At 43.7% G+C, this 22,901-nt stretch overlaps 1 protein-coding gene across 2 annotated transcripts; it reads left to right on the forward strand.

Moving 5' to 3' along the window:
• The first annotated feature begins 8,495 nt into the window (after positions 1-8,495).
• On the forward strand, positions 8,496-22,046 carry skor1b (SKI family transcriptional corepressor 1b). Of its 2 annotated transcripts, none has more exons than XM_021618547.2 (7): positions 8,496-8,816; positions 9,737-11,582; positions 11,873-11,951; positions 12,039-12,146; positions 12,685-12,759; positions 14,107-14,181; positions 20,358-22,046. In XM_021618547.2, the coding sequence occupies exons 2-7, from the start codon at positions 9,747-9,749 to the stop codon at positions 20,453-20,455; spliced, it is 2,271 nt and encodes a 756-aa protein (XP_021474222.2). In that variant the 5' UTR covers positions 8,496-8,816; positions 9,737-9,746; the 3' UTR covers positions 20,456-22,046. The 2 variants fall into 2 exon arrangements, with proteins under 2 accessions (XP_021474222.2, XP_036817246.1); XM_036961351.1 differs by having other exon boundaries at positions 20,361-22,046.
• The last annotated feature ends 855 nt before the right edge of the window (positions 22,047-22,901 follow it).

Raw genomic sequence — 22,901 nt, forward strand, 5'->3', positions numbered from 1 at the left:
CCTGGAATGGAACCAAGGTCTGTAGTGACGCCTCTAGCCGCTGTGATACAGCCTGGAATGGAACCAGGCTCTGTAGTGACTCCTCTAGCCGCTGTGATACAGCCTGGAATGGTACCAGGGTCTGTAGTGACGTCTCTAGCCGCTGTGATACAGCCTGGAATGGAACCAGTGTCTGTAGTGACTCCTCTAGCCGCTGTGATACAGCCTGGAATGGAACCAGGGTCTGTAGTGACTCCTCTAACCGCTGTGATTTACACCGGAATGGAATCAGGGTCTGTAGTGACTCCTCTAGCCGCTGTGATACAGCCTGGAATGGAATCAGGGTCTGTAGTGACTCCTCTAGCCTCTAGCCTCTGTTATACAGCCTGGAATGGAACCAGGGTCTGTAGTGACTCCTCTAGCTTCTAGCCTCTGTGAAGAGCCTGGAATGGAACCAGCGTCTGTAGTGACTCCTCAAGCCTCTGTGATACAGCCAGAAATGGAACCAGGGTCTGTAGTGACGCCTTTAGCCTTTAGCCTCTAGCCTCTGTGATACAGTCTGGAATGGAACCAGGGTCTGTAGTGACTGCTCTAGCCGCTGTGATACAGCCTGGAATGGAACCAAGGTCTGTAGTGACGCCTCTAGCCTCTGTGATACAGCCTGGAATGGAATCAGGGTCTGTAGTGACTCCTCTAAACTCTAGCCGCTGTGATACAGCCTGGAATGGAACCAGGGTCTGTAGTGACTCCTCTAGCCTCTAGCCGCTGTGATACAGCCTGGAATGGAATCAGGGTCTATAGTGACACCTCTAGCCGCTGTGATACAGCCTGGAATGGAACCAGGGTCTGTAGTGACTCCTCTAGCCTCTAGCAGCTGTCATACAGCCTGGAATGCAACCAGGGTCTGTAGTGACGCCTCTAACCTCTGTGAAACAGCCTGGAATGGAACCAGGGTCTGTAGTGACTCCTCTAACCTCTAGCCGCTGTGATACAGCTTGGAATGGAACCAGGGTCTGTAGTGACTCCTCTAGCCTCTGTGATACAGCCTGGAATGGAATCAGGGTCTGTAGTCACTCCTCTAGCCGCTGTGATACAGCCTGGAAAGGAACCAGGGTCTGTAGTGACGCCTCTAGCCACTGTGATACAGCCTGGAATGGAACCAGGGTCTGTAGTGACTCGTCTATTATCTAGCCGCTGTGATACAGCCTGGAATGGAACCAGGGTCGGTAGTGACTCCTCTAGCCTCTGTGATACAGCCTGGAATGGAACTAGGGTCTGTAGTGACTCCTCTAGCCTCTAGCCGGTGTGATACAGCCTGGAATGGAACCAGGGTCTGTAGTGACTCCTCTAACCGCTGTGATTTACACCGGAATGGAACCAGGGTCTGTAGTGACTCCTCTAGCCTCTGTGATACAACCTGGAATGGAACCAGGGTCTGTAGTGACGCCTTTAGCCTCTAGCCTCTGTGATAGAGCCTGGAATTGAACCAGCGTCTGTAGTGACTCCTCAAGCCTCTGTGATACAGCCTGAAATGGAACCAGGGTCTGCAGTGACTCCTCTAGCCGCTGTGATACAGCCTGGAATGGAACTGGGGTCTGTAGTGACTTCTCTAGCCTCTAGCCGCTGTGATACAGCCTGGAATGGAATCAGGGTCTGTAGTGACTCCTCTAGCCTCTAGCCTCTGTGATACAGCCTGGAATGGAACCAGGGTCTGTAGTGACTCCTCTAGCCTCTAGCCACTGTAAAACAGCCTGGAATGGAACCAGGGTCTGTAGTGACTCCTCTGTTCTCTAGCCGCTGTGATACAGCCTGGAATGGAACCAGGGTCTGTAGTGACTCCTCTAGCCTCTGTGATACAGCCTGGAATGGAACCAGGGTCTGTAGTGACTCCTCTAGCCTCTAGTCGCTGTGATACAGCCTGGAATGGAACCAGGGTCTATTGTGACTCCTCTAACCTCTAGCCGCTGTGATACAGCCTGCAATGGAACCAGGGTCTATAGTGACTCCTCTAACCTCTAGCCGCTGTGATACAGCCTGGAATGGAACCAGGGTCTGTAGTGAATCCTCTAGCCTCTAGCCGCTGTGATACAGCCTGGAATGGAACCAGGGTCTGTAGTGACACCTCTAGCCTCTGTGATACAGCCTGGAATGGAACCAGGGTCTGTAGTGACTCCTCTAACCTCTAGCCGCTGTGATACAGCCTGGAATGGAACCAGGGTCTGTAGTGACTCCTCTAGCCTCTGTGATACAGCCTGGAATGGAATCAGGGTCTGTAGTCACTCCTCTAGCCGCTGTGATACAGCCTGGAATGGAACCAGGGTCTGTAGTGACTCCTCTAGCCTCTAGCCACTGTGATACAGCCTGGAATGGAACCAAGGTCTGTAGTGACTCCTCTAGCCTCTAGCCGATGTGATACAGCCTGGAATGGAATCAAGGTCTAGCCGCTGTGATACAGGCTGGAATGGAACCAGGGTCTGTAGTGACTCCTCTAGCCTTTAGCCTCTGTGATACAGCCTGGAATGGAACTAGGGTCTGTAGTGACTCCTCTAGCCTCTGTGATACAGCCTGGAATGGAACCAAGGTCTGTAGTGACGCCTCTAGCCTCTGTGATACAGCCTGGTATGGAATCAGGGTCTGTAGTGACTCCTCTAAACTCTAGCCTCTGTGATACAGCCTGGAATGGAACCAGGGTCTGTAGTGACTGCTCTAGCCTCTGTGATACAGCCTGGAATGGAACCAAGGTCTGTAGTGACGCCTCTAGCCTCTGTGAAACAGCCTGGAATGGAATCAGGGTCTGTAGTGACTCCTCTAGCCGCTGTGATACAGCCTGGAATGGAACCGGGGTCTGTAGTGACTTCTCTAGCCTCTAGCCGCTGTGATACAGCCTGGAATGGAACCAGGGTCTGTAGTGACTCCTCTAAACTCTAGCCGCTGTGATACAGCCTGGAATGGAAGCAGGGTCTGTAGTGACTCCTCTAGCCTCTAATCGCTGTGATACAGCCTGGAAGGGAACCAGGGTCTGTAGTGACTCCTCTAACCTCTAGCCGCTGTGATACAGCCTGGAATGGAACCAGGGTCTGTAGTGACTCCTCTAAACGCTGTGATGCAGCCTGGAATGGAACCAGGGTCTGCAGTGACTCCTCTAGCCTCTAGCCGCTGTGATATAGCCTGGAATGGAACCAGGGTCTGTAGTGACGCCTCTAGCCTCTGTGATACAGCCTGGAATGGAACCAGGGTCTGTAGTGACTCCTCTAGCCTCTGTGATACAGCCTGGAATGGAATCAGGGTCTGTAGTCACTCCTCTAGCCGCTGTGATACAGCCTGGAATGGAACCAGGGTCTCAAGTGACTCCTCTAGCCTCTAGCCACTGTGATACAGCCTGGAATGGAACCAGGGTCTGTAGTGACTCCTCTATTCTCTAGCCGCTGTGATACAGCCTGGAATGGAACCAGGGTCTGTAGTGACTCCTCTAGCCTCTGTGATACAGCCTGGAATGGAACTAGGGTCTGTAGTGACTCCTCTAGCCGCTGTGATACAGCCTGGAATGGAACCAGGGTCTGTAGTGACTCCTCTAGCCTCTAGCCGCTGTGATACAGGCTGGAATGGAATCAGGGTCTAGCCGCTGTGATACAGCCTGGAATGGAACCAGGGTCTGTAGTGACTCCTCTAGCCTTTAGCCTCTGTGATACAGCCGGGAATGGAACTAGGGTCTGTAGTGACTCCTCTAGCCGCTGTGATACAGCCTGGAATGGAACCAGGGTCTGTAGTGACGCCTCTAGCCTCTGTGATACAGCCTGGAATGGAATCAGGGTCTGTAGTGACTCCTCTAGCCGCCGTGATACAGCCTGGTATGGACCCAGGGTCTGTAGTGACTCCTCTAGCCGTTGTGATACAGCCTGGAATGGAACCAGGGTCTGTAGTGACTCCTCTAGCCGCTGTAATGCAGCCTGAAATGGAACCAGGGTCTGTAGTGACTCCTCTAGCCGCTGTGATACAGCCTGAAATGGAACCAGGGTCTGTAGTGACTCCTCTAGCCGCTGTCATACAGCCTGAAATGGAACCAGGGTCTGTAGTGACTCCTCTAGCCGCTGTCATACAGCCTAGAATGGAACCAGGGTAGGGTAGAGGCTCCTCTAGCCTCTAGGCTCTAGCCACTAGGCACTAGGCTCTCGCCTCTAGCCACTAGCCTCTAGCTTATAGCTTCTAGCCTCTAGTCTCTCGCCTCTAGGCACTAGGCTCTCGCCTCTCGCCTCTCGCCTCTCTCCACTAGCCTCTAGCTTCTAGCCTCTAGTCTCTAGGCACTAGGCTCTCGGCTCTCGCCTCTCGCCTCTCACCTCTAGCCACTAGCCTCTAGCTTATAGCTTGTAGGGTAGAGGCTCCTCTAGCCTCTCGCCTCTCGCCACTAGCCTCTAGCTTATAGCTTATAGCTTATAGCCTCTAGCCTCTAGCCTCTAGGCACTAGGCTCTCGCCTCTCGCCTCTCACCTCTAGCCACTAGCCTCTAGCTTATACCTTCTAGCTTCTAGCCTCTAGACTCTCGCCTCTAGCCTCTAGGCACTAGGCTCTTGCCTCTCGCCTCTCGCCTCTAGCCACTAGCCTCTAGCTTATAGCTTCTAGCCTCTCGCCTCCTACCTCTAGCCACTATTCTCTAGCTTATAGCTTCTAGCCTCTAGCCTCTCGCCTCTAGCCTCTAGGCACTAGGCTCTCGCCTCTCGTCTCTCGCCGCTCGTCTCTCGCCTCTAGCCACTAGCCTCTAGCCACTTGAGAGCCTGAAGAGAAGATACACTTTTAAAACAGCTTTTCTTTCTCAGAACCAGAGGGTACATTGTGGTGTGCATGTGCGTGTGTGTATGTGCGTGTGTGAATTGCAAGAAATTAGCTTTAAAACTGCAAAATGTTATCTCCACTCAGTGTCATAACTTCCCCTAACCTGCTGTGTCATAACTTCCCCTAACCTGCTGTGTCATAACATCCCCTAACCTGCTGTGTCATAACATCCCCTAACCTGCTGTGTCATAACTTCTCTTAACCTGCTGTGTCATAACTTCCCTTAACCTGCTGTGTCATAACTTCCCTTAACCTGCTGTGTCATAACATCCCCTAACCTGCTGTGGCATAAATTATGTTCTGCACGTGGATCCAGGAGAAGACTGTTATAACATATAACATTATAACATTTTAAATAAATATGTTGTTATTTTACAGTAACACAAAAATTCTGAAACACCTGAGGTTTTTCCTGATTTATTAATTAATTCTAAATATGTATTCCTAAAGCGAATATTGGTAGCCTAAGGTTTAACATTTCACAAATAGTGAGGAATGATTATGGATAAATAAATGTAATTAATGCTAATGCCATTGAAGCCAGCTTTAAGAAATGGGTCAGCATTTCATGGTTCTTATGGGCTTAATGAATATTGATGTAATTGATATGTACTATTATTAAATTGGCGGTTTAATAACATACATTGGTTAACCTTTTTTTCTCACCGCTTTCATTGTACTAAAGAGGAGAAGCATCTCTTCCAACGTGGAGGTAGGCTATTAGGCTACAATCCCTATTGACCTGAGGCGCATGCAGCCGACGACCTGACAATGCAATTTCTCCTCCATTCAGGCGGTGTGACGCCTCGCTCTGACAGATGGGACCACCACTGACTGACAAAACGGTACAACTCAATGTGTTATTAGTCACAGGCAGCCCTCTGCTTGTCTAGCAAAGGATAACTTCCGTTAGCTTTTTATCGATTTAACAGCACGAGAACATTTTGCATGATATTCTTATATGGTTATTATTTTTCAGGTTTAAAAGGGTTTAGGAGTTTATTATTTGTGTTTTTTTCCTTCTATTCTCTAAAGCAGCAATCAGCACTTGAAACAATAACAAAGCGCATCCCCGCCCATGTTTCGGTAAAAATATGAGAGATGGGGCTGGAGAAATGTAACCACTCTCAAATGCATAGACAGAGCCCTGGATTCAGGGACACATTGAGTTGTACCGTTTTGTCAGTCAGTGGTGGTCCCATCTGTCAGAGCGACATCCATGATGTCAACGTTAGTTTGAACCATATTTTGAGGTTATATACTGTTTGTTTGCATTTACTTTGTTTTTCAAAGTAAATTGACTTTGTTTACATGACCGTTGAACTCATGAGTTATATTCTTCAACAATCTATGGGTACATATTATTAATTTGTTTACAAAAAAATGGATGTAGCAACTGCGGATTGACCCTTTAATATGCATTCTACTTATTTGTGTAGCCTATCACCAGTTTAGACGTTGGGAACATGTAGCATTTGGTGCCATTTTACAAGACATCAAGATTGTGTTCATTTTAATCACAATTTCATGAACATTTAAATTATTTTATTTGACAATTTTATACTATTATCATTAAGACTATTGATTCACACTTTTTCGATGTCAAATTGTGCACGTAAATATTTTAAAAACGTAATCCGTTCCAACAATACAGGTGTTCCGGTGCAGTTGATTCTCTAGGTTACATATGGACCAAGTTAATATCAGACATATAGCTTCAAAACAAAGAGATTGTCCTGATTTAAACTGTCAAAACGTGCTGTTTCAGAACATGCAGCTGTGCTAAACTACAGCTAAACTTAAACACCCAGTTCTTCCTGATCCTACAAGATAATGGCTGACAGTACGGAATCCACCTTGCTAATCATTTAGAGAGATAAATCCTTACAGAACAAAATTGTAATTATTATCGGAAGGGAGGAGGAAAGTATCATTCTCGTGAAAGTCAATATGGACCGGTGGGTGCACGGTGACCTATCCGGTTACACACCTGCATCAACATTACAGAGGACCCGGGCTAACGGCATTCCGCGGTGACCTATCCGGTTACACACCTGCATCAACGTTACAGAGGACCCGGGCTAACGGCATTCCGCGGTGACCTATCCGGTTACACACCTGCATCAACATTCCGGTTACACAACTGCATCAACATTACAGGGGACTGCTTTGGTCAACGAAAACGTTTAGGCTACAATGGATTGTCAATGTTTAGAGGCAAACCATCCTTCACTTTACACCTTATTTTTTTTACACCTTACTAAAGCAACATGCTTCTTTAACCAATCTGTATTAAGTTTGTCTGTAAATCGTTTAACGTTATGGGGGGGGGGGGGGGGGGGGGGTGTTATATGTTGCTTATAACATTTGATAGCTGCCTAATGATTGAACGGCCTTTAAAACAGCCGGATCATTGTCAAAACGCATAGCTCTCTGGAGGCGGTGGCTGCTGGGCTGTGGGAGTCCGTGGGAACTCAACATATGGCCTGTACCCAGTGGCCTGTACCCCGTACCCCATCTTGTGAATCTACATTCAATATCAATGTGTCTTCGCTGCCAGTCCACTTTACCACATGCCAAATCCCTGTACACATGTCATTTCAATAACAATGCATGTTTTATTTAGGTGAATGATGTATTGCATAGCTGCAGCAACAGCTAGAGGCTGGTTGTGTTGTCGTCATTATCACCACCCTGATTGGGTAAAGCGCTTTCAGAAAACACTATGCTTGTTACAACATCTTGTAGCATGTCAAACATTCTGTTTCAGCGTAGCCTAGTGGTTAGAGCATTGGACTAGTGGCCGGAAAGTTGCAAGATCGAATCCCCGAGCTGACATGATAAAAGTCTGTCGTTCTGCCCCTGAACAAGGCAGTTAACCGTTCATTGAAAATAAGAATTTGTTCTTAACTGACTTGTCTAGTTAAATAAAATAAAATACTGGTTAGAACACCTTGTAGCATGTCAGAGACCGTTGATAATGTATACATAAAATATATGAATAAGCTAAACATGGACTCTGTCTATAGGTCTATGGATGTGAATCGGCCTATTTGAGAAAATCTACAAATTGGAATAGGATATATTAAATGGCAGAGGTCTTATTTATAAACTCATTTTTTTTTGATATCAAATATTTCAAGAACTTTTCAGTTTAGTTGATTTATTTATTTTGATAATGATAATAAATACATTTTAAATGCACATTTTATATGATTTTTTTTATATTGCCTTTTAATTTCTCATCACGAGACTGCGGGAGAGAAACGTCTGTGATTGATCGCAGCATAAAGAGTTTTAAATAATTAAAGGACCCAAATAGGACAGTCATTAGCTAACACATACACTTTCCATGGACTGTTGCTTAAAAATATTACACAGTTGCCTCCTGTTAATAACGAATTTCATATGTGAAGCGAGGGGATATGAGACAATCAATCATAGGTACCACTAACCTTGAAATAATATTGGAAGCCATCAAGTCAGTTATTATCATTGTTCAAACCCTGTATGTCTTTATTGTCTCTTTCTCCTAACATTTTATGGAAAAGGTTTCAGGGCCGAATGTAATTGTACTCAGGCCGATAACAGCACCGGTAGTTTTGATCGCGAAGGCAAACGGTTAATGTAAAGATGCTGGCACTAAGTGGGAGTGCCTTGCCATTATTTCAGCTGTCACTTGATCTGCGTCGCGGGCGTCGCGGGAAATGTCTTTGTAGTGGAGGTGGCTGCTCCGATCTACCTCGTGGACACTGTCTTTACACACCGCACACACACACACGCACACACACCGCACGCACACACACACAGAGCGAGTCTGTCTCGAGTGAGCGCAGTCAGAGGCAGGTACATCATTATTGGAGAAACCTTCCAGTAGAATTCAATGTATTGCTCAAACAACGGGAATATACCGAGTGAATGTTGCTCTTCGTGTAATTAGACTACCACAGTGTATAGCTGTTTTGTTGTCCCTGGCACAAAGGAGTGTTTGTTTTTCCACTGTCCAAAAAGGTAAGCTTCGCTGTAAGGAAGGATTAACGTGTTTTATCCGTTTTACCATGTTGTGTCATTGAAAATCACATTATTTCCTAATGCATTGGGGTACATTCAGAACCATACATTTAATTTCATACAACAATCAATCTATTGACGCAATCAGGAATATTAATCTGCGTGCTCATTGATGGCCTTTTGTAAAATTAGTATCAATTGCATTATATATTTCATGCAGAATTAAAAGTGAATCTTACATGTCACTTCATCGAAAAAATAAACTAATATTTTCTTGAAACATCTTAATTGTATCTCTTTTCAGTGACTGTTTTTTTCTGAACCTTGGTAATTACAAAGAAATGTGCTCACAGGTTCTATCCTCTTGGTTTAAAGCTTCTTGGCATTGCTAAATGTGTTTTCTCCTTTTGCTCTGTACCGTGTTAGCCTCTTAGCTGTCCCTGCTAAGCTATATTCATATATCTCTGGGCCCGGCTAAATTCAGCTCTCATCGGTTAATGACTTGTGCAGGCGGTTACTTGTGCATGACTTGTGCAGGCGGTTATATCCCCCAAAAAAATTACATCCGGAGGAACTACAAAACCTTTCTCGTGAAATTGTTATTATTTTGCCTATTGCATTTAAGTATAGAAGCATTTTTTCTAACCTGTTTATTATTAGTATGAACTAATTAGGTCTATTTGGTCATTATTATGATAAGGGATAGTGTTAATGTTAAAATCATTATTATTAATAATAATAATATTTGTATTATTTTCTGTTGTTTTAGGCTATTGTTATAACAATACTGTTGATGTTTTTTAATCTGGAAAGAGGATTGTTTATTAACTAGCGTTCATTGGTTAAAAAAAGGGGGGAAACGAAAATAATCAACAAACATTTGAATTATCATGATAATAACTGTTTTTTGTCTTCTGCAGACTTCCAGTAATGGAGTGTAATCCTCCTCAGTTACCTGCGACACGGGACTCCAGCTGCTCTCCACCGAGCTCCAAACAGGACCTCCCAACATTCAACCCCAACATGAAACCCAACCAGGTCAGCGAGACCGCCCTGTATGGAATACCCATAGTCTGTCTGGTGCTGGACGGTCAGGAGAGACTGTGCCTGGCGCAGATCTCCAACACTCTGCTGAAGAACTACAGCTATAACGAGATCCACAACCGGCGCGTGGCTCTGGGCATCACCTGCGTGCAGTGCACCCCGGTCCAGCTGGAGATTCTGAGGCGTGCGGGCGCCATGCCCATCTCCTCGAGGCGCTGTGGGATGATCACAAAGCGCGAAGCAGAGAGGCTTTGTAAATCGTTTATCGGAGCCCACAACCCTCCAAAACTACCGGAGAATTTCGCGTTTGATGTTTCCCACGAGTGCACGTGGGGGAGCCGTGGTAACTTTATACCAGCCAGGTACAACAGCTCCCGAGCCAAGTGCATCAAGTGCTCCTTCTGCAATATGTATTTTTCTCCCAATAAGTTCATATTCCACTCTCACCGAACATCAGAATCCAAGTATACCCAGCCAGACGCTGCTAACTTTAACTCCTGGAGGAGACACCTCAAACTGACCGACAAGGGCTCGCCTGATGATTTAGCTCATGCGTGGGAGGACGTCAAAGCCATGTTCAACGGGGGCAGCCGGAAGAGGACGCTGCCCATGCACCGCCACGGGCCCGAACGTTCCTCTCCGTTAAAACCTCACCAAGGACCTTCCAACCTGCCCCGGAGAGACTCACCGGAGATCCCCCCTAAAATCCTCCGCTGCGAGGACAACCGGGGAGGCATGGGGAGTATAGCGAGCATCACGCGCAGCTATCCCATTATCCCGGTGCCCAGCAAAAGCTACGGGATGCTGCAGAACGTGAAGATCCCTCCACCTCTCTTCCCACACCCATACGGGTTTCCGGCCTTCGGGTTGTGTCAGAAGAAGGATGACAGTGGTGTGATGGGGGAGCCGAATAAAGCCCACCTCTCTGGCGTCTTCTCCTGGCCGAGCACCAAGGACAGCGCCTACCACTCTTTCCCCATGTTCTGGCCTACTGCAGACGGCCTGCCCATACCGTCCTTCCCCCACCCCCAACCACAACACCAGGCCCAGCCACAGCACCAGGCCCAGCCCAAACAGCCATCGGAGGTCCTGTGCGCCAGACAGAGTGAGCAGGACGCATCCGAGCAGAGTGACAGAAATAGCAACACTCCAAAGGACAGTGTGGGGGATAGTGAGCGGTGCTCCAGCACTCAGTCCACCCGGAATGAGGATGACAAGTCCGGGGATGAGGCGAGGTCAATGGACGGTAAAATGCCCGTTCTACCCCGGAAGATTAGCTATGTCTCCGCATTCAGACCCGTCATCAAAGACGCGGAGAGTATAGCCAAACTATACGGTAACCGGGTGAAGTACAACAGGGCTCGAGCTGGGTATCTGACACCTGATTTCCTAAGCGAGAGCTCGAGCTACAGGTCCTTATCGCCAGGCAGCGTGGAGAGCGTTGGCGAGACAGATGTGGACGTGGAGACCAATAAGTCACAGGAGGATGAGGAGTCACTTCCGCACTCCATTGAGGACTGCAGGAGCCCCTCTGTCCCTGTTCTAAGCCTGTCGCGCGGTGCAGGTTCACCAAACGGTCTTGAATCCATACCTGAGTCAGAGCAGGCCGCTGTGGTCGAGTCACAGAGAATGAACCTACCTATACAGGTGGTGCTGTCTTCAAATAGAGATAGACAGGGCATACAGCTGCCGGTCTGCAATAAGACCACGTCTTTTGATGAAGTGAGTGATTGATATGGTCCGTCTCATTCTATTAGATGGCTATTTACATACTAAGGAATATACTATTTAATTGTGATCAATTCATTGATTCATTAAAAATTCATCATCCTCTTGTTTTTACACACATATTGGGCTTATTTTTTCACTTGTATGCGCATGTTTGTTTTGTTTGTGTGAATTGCAGAGAATAAAAGGCCGTTCAAATACACTGTCCAATAGGAGAATGTGTTCCCAATGTCACAGAGCGTTATTGTATGCAAATGACCAATTATCCTGTCTGATTTATCTAGGTGTGTTCACCGGACAGGAGCAGTCCATATGCTTTTGGTTCAGCAACGAATTACCAGACAGACAATGTGAAATCGAAAGGTTGGATGTTGTTCTGTTAATATATTTTTTAAAAATAATAAAATAGATGTTGTGAAAAGGAATGACACTTATTTGTTGTTTATTCAGATGACTGTGCCAGTAGAGAGGAGCCATCTTCGACAGTGAAGGAGGTTGAAACGAAGTCGTATAAGGGCCAAAGTCGGGAGGAGGGCCCGAGAGAAGCACTGAACGAGGGTACGTTTAAGCGCTACACTTGTCAGTTGATAATACGATAATTTTACATTTTCTGTCAGAACTTTAAATATACAAGTATTTAAGCCTATATTTTATTGCCTATTTGTATCTTTTTTTTGTACTGTTATAAATGTTGTCTCTGTGTGCATTCAGGCGAGGAAGCTACACACAATGTTAGCATAATCTCAGACAAACATAGAACACTGGCTAAATATAAGACCATTAAATAACAATTATAATTAATATTAATATTATTATTAATAATACATGTTGGTCTATTTAGTTTAAATATGTTATTGTTTATTATATACTTTCTTTAATAATTGGATTGATCCCTACAGAATAGGTTAGAAGAATTAGAACAGCTTCCCCCGAGGCCATTTACCAAATCGCTTAACATGAATCGTTTAACATAAATTAGTCTATACCATTTAACCTACAACATTTACTCTATACCATTTAGTCTAAACCCCGAAGCAATTTTCAAACCCGTATTAATATTCTATTTTTAACACGTTGTTTCGTTCCTTTTCTACAGACGAATTGCAGAAACAACTCATGGAGCAAGTGGAGCTAAGGAAGAAATTGGAACGAGAATTCCAACATTTAAAAGGTATAATTCAGCAGGCATGTTTCCATTGATCCAGGTTTATTCGACGCTGGCTGGCTGCTGGCTGGCTGGACAAAAGCAATGTCGCAAACAAAATATCTAATTGCGACATGTGTAATGGAAACGGCAGATATAGGAGACATTTTATAAAAATCAACAACATTTTTATCCGTTCGACGGTTTATTTCTCTTTTTGTCGAACTAACTTTATATCATACAAATGATGGCGGAAACGGTGTTTTCGGATAAATGATGATTGCCGAATACGGAGTGAATGGGCTCTAGATCTGTGGCGATACGTTAGACACATGACCATTATTAGAATGTGGCAAATATTAGTCAACTATTGCATTCTATCCATGCTGACTTTCACGGGCTACCTGAGACATGAAACAGATAGGTCAACACAGTCTCACAATCAATTCGTGCATATATGTGCAAACTGCATTTCAGCAAATTGGGCTGGATAGGTGGGAGGGCAAACAGGCTGTCGCCAATTTATTAATGCGCAATTTGCCTAACTAGGTAATGGAAACACTTCAACCACTAAATTTTTATTCGACATTGTATGGCTTTTGCGAAAAGGTTGTATCTTTTTGTGACGTCATTGCGCCCGCCCCGTTTTTATTGACACAATGTAGTTAAATGGTTGTAAATGCATCCTAGCAGGCAAATGTCGCATCTATTTTCAATGCGAACTTTCTAAATGTCGACAAAAAAATAAATCACTGGGCAAGTTAATGGAAACATAGCTATTGTGATCAAATGTCACAGGTTTATAGTTTTTTGATTCCAACGGGTTAGAGAGAGTTTCTCTTAATGTCATGCTTGTCGTGATCAGCATCTTGAACGCTGAACAAAAACAGTTCGAGTAGGTTTTGCACTGCGTTATATTTGACATGCTGCGTTCACATGCTAGTCGGATCTAGGAAACTCTGACATTTTGACTTGCTATCTGGTTGTAGTTATATACGTACCGTGTTCAACTAGTTAGCAAGTCGGACATTTCTGAGTTTCCTTTTTTTTACGACTAGCATGTGAACGCGGCATTAGTACATGCTAATTTTGTATTGCATGGTTCGATTATAATTGATGTTGCTGTCAAACGCATATGGCTGCAATGGTAATTTAGCTATTTATCACGTCTAAGGGCTGTATCCAGGCACTCGGCGTTGTGTCGTGCTAAGGGGGGGGGGGGGGGGGGGGGGGGGGGGGTAATTTAGGAAGCTAGATTCCATTTTGCCCGAGTAGGATGCCAGAGTGTATAGGCTGGCATATTAAAAGAATAGCCAAGTAGGCTACTTTTTTGGCTATACTAAAGATGACTAAGCTATTGTAATTTCTCCCCAGATAATTTCAATCATCAGATGAAAAGGGAGCTGTCCTACAGGGAGGAGATGGTTCAGCAGCTTCATATTGTGAGAGGTGAGAACATACCAAACATTCACACGGAGCCATACTGGTATAAAACAACTTTGTTAGTAAAGTGGGACCATTAAACAACATCAACAAGTGTTGATGTAAAAAGGGTTATATGAATACATATAATTGGTTGATTGATCAAATGTAATTGTTTGCTAAATAAATAAATTGATGAATAATCTATCCTCTAATTGTATCTCGATAAACTCAGAACATATGGAGGTGGGGCATAAAAGTATTTAGTCAGCCACCAATTGTGCAAGTTCTCCCACTTAAGAAGATGAGAGAGGCCTGTCATTTTCATCATAGGTGCACTTCAACTATGACAGACAAAATGAGAAAAAAAAATCCAGAAAATCACATTGTAGGATTTTTATGAATTTATTTGCAAATTATGGTGGAAAACTTTTGTTATTGACCAAATACTTATTTATCTCAATACTTTGTTATATACCCTTTGTTGGCAATGACAGAGGTCAAACGTTTTCTGTAAGTCTTCACAAGGTTTTCACACAATGTTGTCACACACTGTTTCACATGGACTTTCAACTCCCTCCAAAGATTTTCTATGGGGTTGAGATCTGGAGACTGGCTAGGCCACTCCAGGACCTTGAAATGCTTCTTACGAAGCCACTCCTTTTTTTGCCCGGGTGGAGTTTTGGGATCATTGTCATGCTGAAAGACCCAGCCACGTTTCATCTTCAATGCCCTTGCTGATGGAAGGAGGTTTTCACTCAAAATCTCACGATACATGGCCCCATTCATTCTTTCCTTTACACGGATCAGTCGTCTTGGTCCCTTTGCAGAAAAACAGCCCCAAAGCATGATGTTTCCACCCCATGCTTCACAGTAGGTATGGTGTTCTTTGGATGCAACTCAGCATTCTTTGTCTTCCAAACACGACGAGTTGAGTTTTTACCAAAAAGTTATATTTTGGTTTCATCAGACCATATGACATTCTCCCCACGGGGTGAGATCTTGCGTGGAGCCCCAGATCGAGGGAGATTATCAATGGTCTTGTATGTCTTCCATTTCCTAATAATTACTCCCACAGTTGATTTCTTCAAACCAAGTTGCTTACCTATTGCAGATTCAGTCTTCCCAGCCTGGTGCAGGTCTATAATTTTGTTTCTGGTGTCTTTTGACAGCTCTTTGGTCTTGGCCATAGTGGAGTTTGGAGTGTGACTGTTTGAGGTTGTGGACAGGTGTCTTTTTATACTGATAACAAGTTCAAACAGGTGCCATTAATACAGGTAATGAGTGTAGGACAAGGGAGCCTCTTAAAGAAGAAGTTACAGGTCTGTGAGAGCCAGAAATCTTGCTTATTTGTGGGTGACCAAATACTTATTTTCCACCATAATTTGCAAATCAATTCATTAAAAATCCTACAATGTGATTTTCTGGATAATTTTTTCTCATTTTGTCTGTCATAGTTGAAGTGTACCTATGATGAAAATTACAGGCCTCTCTCATCTTTATAAGTGGGAGAATTTGCACAATTGGTGGCTGACTAAATACTTTTTTTGCCCCACTGTATGTGGCCATAACTGTAAATTTACATCACTAAAAGAGTGATGTAAATCAGGGGTTCCCCAACCTCTCCTCGTGCACTCCCAGCAATTCAATACATTTGGTCTATTCCACAGCTACCCTACCTGATTCCACTTGTCAACTAATCATCAAACCCTTGACTAGGCGAATCACGTGAGTTAGTTCAGGGCTAAAACAACATGGTGAACTGTCCCCAAAGTTTGAAAGCCACTGATGTAAATCCTAGCTCTTAATATATTCTTCTGTCCCTTACATATAGACACATTATGCAGTGAGCTGGAGCGAGAGAAAAAGGCTTGCTATGCTATTCAACACAAGTTGAAAGGTAACTGATATGAAGCTTGTAGGAATATGCTAATAAATAAATATGCAGTGCATTCGGAAAGTATTCAGACCCTTTGCTATGAGACATGATAATTGATCTCAGGTGCATCCTGTTTCCATTGATCATCCATGAGATGTTTCTACAACTTGATTGGAGTCTAATTGTAGTAAATTCAATTGATTGGACATGATTTGGAAAGCCAAAAACCTGTCTATATAAGGTCACATAGTCTACAGTGTTGACAGTGTATGTCTCAGCAAATGCTAAGCCATGAGGTCGACGCAATTGTCCGTAGAGCTCTGAGACAGAGAAGTTTTATTGTCCATGGCACAAGGTGCACCTGTGTAATGATCATGCTGTTTAATCAGCTTCTTAATGTGCTATACCTGTCAGGTGGTTGGATAATCTTGGCAAAGGAAAAATGCTCACTAACAGATGTGAACACATTTGTGCAAAAAAAATTGAGAGAAATCAGCTTTTTGTGCATATTGAACATTTCTGGGATCTTTTGTTTCAGCTCATGAAACACGAGAACAACGCTTTACATGTTGTGTTATTATTTTTGTTCAGTGTGTATATATACAATACCAGTCAAAAGTTTGGACACACCTACTCATTCAAGCGTTTTTCTTTATTTGGACTATTTTCTACATTGTAGAATAATATTGAAGACATCAAAACTATGAAATTGCACATACGGAATCATGAAATAACCAAAAAAGTGTTAAACAAATCAAAATATATTTTATATTTGAGATTCTTCAAAGTAGCCACCCTTTGCCTTGATGACAGCTTTGCACACTCTTGGTATTCTCTCAACCAGCTCATGAGGTAATCACCTGGAATGCATTTAAATTAACAGGTGTGCCTATACAGAAGGTAGCCCTGTGGTAAAAGACCAAGTCCATATTATGACAAGAAGAGCTCAAAATAAGCAAAGAGAAATGACAGTCCATCATTACTTTAAGAAAGTCAGGTCAGTCAATCCGGAACATTTCAAGAACTTTAAAAGTTTCTTCAAGTGCAGTTTTAAAGACTATCAAGCGCTACGAGGAGACTGGCTCTCATGAGGACAGGATAGGAAGACACAGAGTTAACTCTGCTGCAGAGGATAAGTTCAGATTACAGGCCAAATAAATGCTTCTCACAGCTCAAGTAACAGACACATCTCAACGTCAACTTTTCAGAGGAGACTGCTTGAATCAGGCCTTCATGGTCGAATTTCTGCAAAGAAACCACTACTAAAGGACACCAATGAGAAGAAGGGACTTGCTTGGGACAAGAAACACGAGCAATGGACATTAGACCGGTGGAAATCTGTCCTTGGTTCTGATGAGTCCAAATTTGAGATTTTTGGTTCCAACCGCCGTGTCTTCGTGAGATGCAGAGCAGTTGAATGGATGATCTCCGCATGTGTGGTTCCCACCGTGAAGCATGGAGGAGGTGGTGTGATGGTTTGGGGGTGCTTTGCTGGTGACACTGTCAGTGATTTATTTAGAATTCAAGGCACACTTAACCAGCATGGCTACCACAGCATTCTGCAGCGATACTCCATCCCATCTGGTTTGTGCTTAGTGGGACTATCATTTGTTTTTCAACAGGACAATGACCAAACACACCTCCAGGCTGTTTAAGGGCTATTTGACCAATAAGAGTGATGGAGTGCTGCATCAGATGACCTGACCTCCACAATTACCTGACCTCAACCCAATTGAGATGGTTTGGGATGAGTTGGACCGCAGAGTGAAGGAAAAGCATATGTGAGAACTACTTCAAGACTGTTGGAAAAGCATTCCAGGTGAAGCTGGTTGAGAGAATGCCAAGAGTGTGCAAAGCTGTCATCAAGGCAAAGGGTGGCTATAAAATATATTTAGACTTGTTCAACCCTTTTTTGTGTTATTTCATAGTTTTGATGTCTTCACTATTATTCTACAATTTAGAAAATAGTAAAAAATTAAGAAAAACCCTTGAATGAGTAGGTGTGTCCAAATTTTTGACTGGTGCTATATATATATATATATATATATATATATATATATATATATATATATATATATATATATATATATATATATATATATATATATATATATATATATATATATATATACTGAACAAAAATGATAACGCAACATGTGAAGACATCTAACCCTTTAGCCACAGCAAAACTGCCTGTTCATAGGTAAACATTCCGAACTAGGTGTGTCCTTTTGAATGAAATCTGCAGTTTATATAAAATATAAAAAAATATATCTAAAAAAACATCTTTACCTCAGTTTTCATACACAAGGGACACACATAGGAATGTGAACCTGTGAACAGACAGTCTTGCTGTGGCTAAAGGGTTTGTATTCTTCAGACATGCAATGCATTCACACCTCTTGACCTTACCACATTTTGTGATGTTACATCCTTATTCTGAAATAGATTCAATTACATGTGTTCCTTGTCAATCGACACCCCATAATGACAACACGAAAACAGGTTTTTATTTCTTGGACATTTATAAAAAAAAATTAAAAAACGGAAGTACCTTATTTACATAAGTATTCAGACTCTTTGCTATGAGATTCGAAATTGAGCTCATGTGCATCCTGTTTCCATTGATAATTCATGAGATGTTTCTACAACTTGATTGGAGTCCACCTGTGGTAAATTCAATTGTTTGGACACGATTTTGAAAGGCACACACCTGTCTATATAAGATCACACAGTTGACAGTGCATGTCAGAGAAAACACCAAGCCATGAGGTCCGTAGAGCTCATAGACAGCATTGTGTCGAGGCACAGATTTGGGGAAGCGAACCAAAAAATGTCTGCAGCATTGAAGGTCCCCAAAAACACACGGGCCTCCATCATTCTTAAATGGATGAAGTTTGGAACCACCAAGACTCTTCCTAGAGCTGGCTGCCCAGACAACCTGAGAAATCGGGGGAGAAGGGCCTTGGTCAGGGAAGTTACCAACATCCCAAATGGTCACTCTGACAGAGCTCCAGAGTTCCTCTGTGGAGCTGGGAGAACCTTCCAGAAGGACAACCATCTCTGCAGCACTCCACCAATCAGGCCTTTTATGATAGAGTGGCCAGACGGAAGCCACTCCTCAGTAAAAGGCACATGACAGCCTGCTTTGAGTTTGCCAAATGGCACCTAAAGGACTCTCAGACCATGAGAAACAAGATTCTCTGGTCTGATGAAACCAAGATTCAACTCTTTGGCCTGAATGCCAAGCATCACGTCTGGAGGAAATCTGGCACCATCCCTACGGTGAAGCATAGTGGTGGCAGCATCATGCTGTGGGGATGTTTTTCAGCAGCAGGGACTGGGAGACTAGTGAGGATCAAGGGAAAGATGACCGGAGCAAAGTACAGAGAGATCATTGATGAAAACCTGCTCCAGAGTGCTCAGAACTCTCAGACTGGGGTGAAGGTTCACCTTCCAACAGGATAATGACCCTAAGCACACAGCCAAGACAACGCAGGAGTGGGTTTGGGACAAGTCTCTGAATGTCCTTGAGTGGCCCAGCCAGAGCCCGGACTTGAACCCGATCTAACATCTCTGGAGAGACCTGAAAATAGCTGTGCAGCGACGCTCCCCACCTGACAGAGCTTGAGAAGATCTGCGGAGAAGAATGGGAGAAACTCCCCAAATACAGGTGTGCCAAGCTTGTAGCATCATACCCAAGAAGACTCGAGGCTGTAATCGCTGCCAACGGTGCTTCAATAAAGTACTGAGTAAAGGGTCTGAATACTAATGGAAATGTGATATTTCTTCTTTTTTTATTATTTTTTTTATTTATTTTATAAATTAGCAAACATTTCAAAAAAACAGTTTTTACTTTGTCATTATGGGGTATTGTGTGTAGATTAATGAGGGGGAACAAACTATTGAATCTATTTTAGAATAAGGCTGTAACGTAACAAAATGTGTAAAGAGTCAAGGGGTCTGAATACTTCCCGAAGGCTCCTGTCCATAAACATGCAGTCTGTTAATGAAGTTGTATTACATTTTAGAGCATGGCCTTGATTCAAGTTGACCCACAACTGCCTTTAACCACTTTTGAATTCAAATAGGTTTGTCAAGTTACATTTACTGAGGAAAAAGAGAATGAACTTAAATGCGTTTTGAAAACACATCAACAGAAAGTAATTGTGCATTGTGAGGACCACACACACACACACACACACACACACACACACACACACACACACACACACACACACACACACACACACACACACACACACACACACACACACACACACATCTAGTGGATCTATTTAGTGTCTATTCCCTTTCTTCCCAGAAGCTCACGACGCGCTACACCAATTCTCCTGTAAGATGCTGACTCCTCGTCACTGCACTGGAACCTGCTCCTTCAAACCTCCTCTTCTACCACCCTAGTCCCTTCCCACAGTCCACCGTGGAGCCCCATCCGTTTGGAAAGCAGGACTACTACCACCCTAGTCCCTTCCCACAGTCCACCGTGGAGCCCCATCAGTCTGGAAAGCAGGACTACTACCACCCTAAGTCCCTTCCCACAGTCCACTGTAGAGCCCCATCAGTCTGGAAAGCAGGACTACTACCACCCTAGTCCCTTCCCACAGTCCACTGTAGAGCCCCATCAGTCTGGAAAGCAGGACTACTACCACCCTAGTCCCTTCCCACAGTCCACTGTGGAGCCCCATCAGTCTGGAAAGCAGGACTACTACCACCCTAGTCCCTTCCCACAGTCCACCGTGGAGCCCCATCAGTCTGGAAATCAGGACTACTACCACCCTGAAGACTAGGCGTACAGTATCCAAAATTCTAGGCAGGGTCTGAGTTAGGATAGACAATTTAACACGAGAGAGACAGGGTCTGAGTTAGGGTAGACAATTTAACACGAGAGACAGGGTCTGAGTTAGGGTAGACAATTTAACACGAGAGACAGGGTCTGAGTTAGGGTAGACAATTTAACACGAGAGACGGGGTCTGAGTTAGGGTAGACAATTTAACACGAGAGAGGCAGGGTCTGAGTTAGGAAAGACAATTTAACACGAGAGACAGGGTCTGAGTTAGGGTAGACAATTTAACACGAGAGACAGGGTCTGAGTTAGGGTAGACAATTTAACACGAGAGAGGCAGGGTCTGAGTTAGGGTAGACAATTTAACACGAGAGAGGCAGGGTCTGAGTTAGGGTAGACAATTTAACACGAGAGAGGCAGGGTCTGAGTTAGGGTAGACAATTTAACACGAGATACAGGGTCTGAGTTAGGGTAGGCAATTTAACACGAGAGAGGCAGGGTCTGAGTTAGGGTAGACAATTTAACACAAGAGAGGCAGGGTAGGAGTTAGGGTAGACTATTCCCAGTAACTTTCCAAAAGTTTTTCCAGAAATCCTGGTTGGAAGATTCCTAGAATCAGAAAGGAATAAGCAGGAAACCCAGGATTTCTGGGAAAGCTGGACATTTTGGGAAAGCTACCGGAATTTTGCAAACCTTGTCTGAGAAATGATGTGATCAGCATTTGAGATCATAATACATTATATTATATGGACATGGAGAACCGGATCCTAGGTCAGCACTGTTTTACTCTGAGAGGCTTTAGGAATCCGACACCTGGCCTCTATCAAATGAACACATCATTGTACCAGAGCAATGCCTTGGCGTGAAGGAAACCTAGAGCCGTCATTAGCCACTGCATAAAAAAACCCTGAGCCGTCATTAGCCACTGCATAAAAAAACCTAGAGCCGTCATTAGCCACTGCATTTAATGATATTAATTGTAACATATGAGAGAGTGTGTCTTCAGACTCTGTGTATAATTTATATAAAGTTATAAAGTACAACATGAAAAATATTATATGTTTAAATGAAAATATGACCATAACTTTTATAAATCATTAATATACAGTGCCAGTCAACAGTTTGGACACACCTACTTCTTCAAAGGTTTTTCTTTATTTTTATATTTTCTACATTGTAGAATAATAGTGAAGACATCAAAACTATGAAATAACACATGGAATCATGTAGTAACCAAAAAAGTGTTAACAAATCTAAATATATTTTATATTTGAGATTCTTCAAAGTAGCCTCCCTTTGCCTTGATGACAGCTTTGCACACTCTTGGCATTCTCAACAAGTTTCATGAGGTAGTCACCTGGAAGGCATTTCAGTAAACAGGTGTGCCTTGTTAAAAGTTAATTTGTGTAATTTATTTCCTTCTGAATGCATTTGAGCCAACAAGTTGTGTTGTGACAAGGTAGGGGTGGTATACAGAAGATAGCCCTGTTTGGTAAAAGACCAAGTCCATATTATGGCAAGAACAGCTCAAATAAGTGAAGAGAAACGACAGTCCATCATTACTTTAAGAAATTCAGGTCAGTCAGTCCGTAAAATGTCAAAACATGTGAAAGTTTCTTCAAGTGCAGTTGCAAAAACCATCAAGGGCTATGATGAAACTGGCTCTCATGAGAACAGGAAAGGAAGACTCAGAGTTAACTCTGCTGCAGAGGATAAGTTCATTAGAGTTAACAACACCTCAGATTGCAGCCCAAATAAATGCTTCACAGAGTTCAAGTAACAGACACATCTCAACAGCAACTGTTCAGAGGAGACAGCTTGAATCAGGCCTTCATGGTCGAATTGCTGCAAAGAAACCACTACTAAAGGACCCCAATAATAAGAAGAGACTTGCTTGGGCCAAGAAACACGAGCAATGGACATTAGACCGGTGGAAATATGTCCTTGGTTCTGATGAGTCCAAATTTGAGATTTTTGTTTCGAACCGCCGTGTTTTTGTGAGATGCAGAGCAGTTGAATGGATGATCTCTGCATGTGTGTTTCCCACCGTGAAGCATGGAGGA

Source organism: Oncorhynchus mykiss, chromosome 2 (genome assembly GCF_013265735.2).
Source record: "Oncorhynchus mykiss isolate Arlee chromosome 2, USDA_OmykA_1.1, whole genome shotgun sequence".
Classification (NCBI taxonomy): Eukaryota; Metazoa; Chordata; class Actinopteri; order Salmoniformes; family Salmonidae; genus Oncorhynchus; species Oncorhynchus mykiss.

Excerpts from the sequence above, each read along its gene's own strand:
- skor1b (XM_021618547.2), top strand. The coding sequence starts at position 9,747 with ATGGAGTGTAATCCTCCTCAGTTACCTGCGACACGGGACTCCAGCTGC. Across the intron at positions 11,583-11,872 it reads AGACCACGTCTTTTGATGAA|GTGTGTTCACCGGACAGGAG; the intron begins GTGAGTGATTGA and ends TGATTTATCTAG. Across the intron at positions 12,147-12,684 it reads GAGAGAAGCACTGAACGAGG|ACGAATTGCAGAAACAACTC; the intron begins GTACGTTTAAGC and ends CCTTTTCTACAG.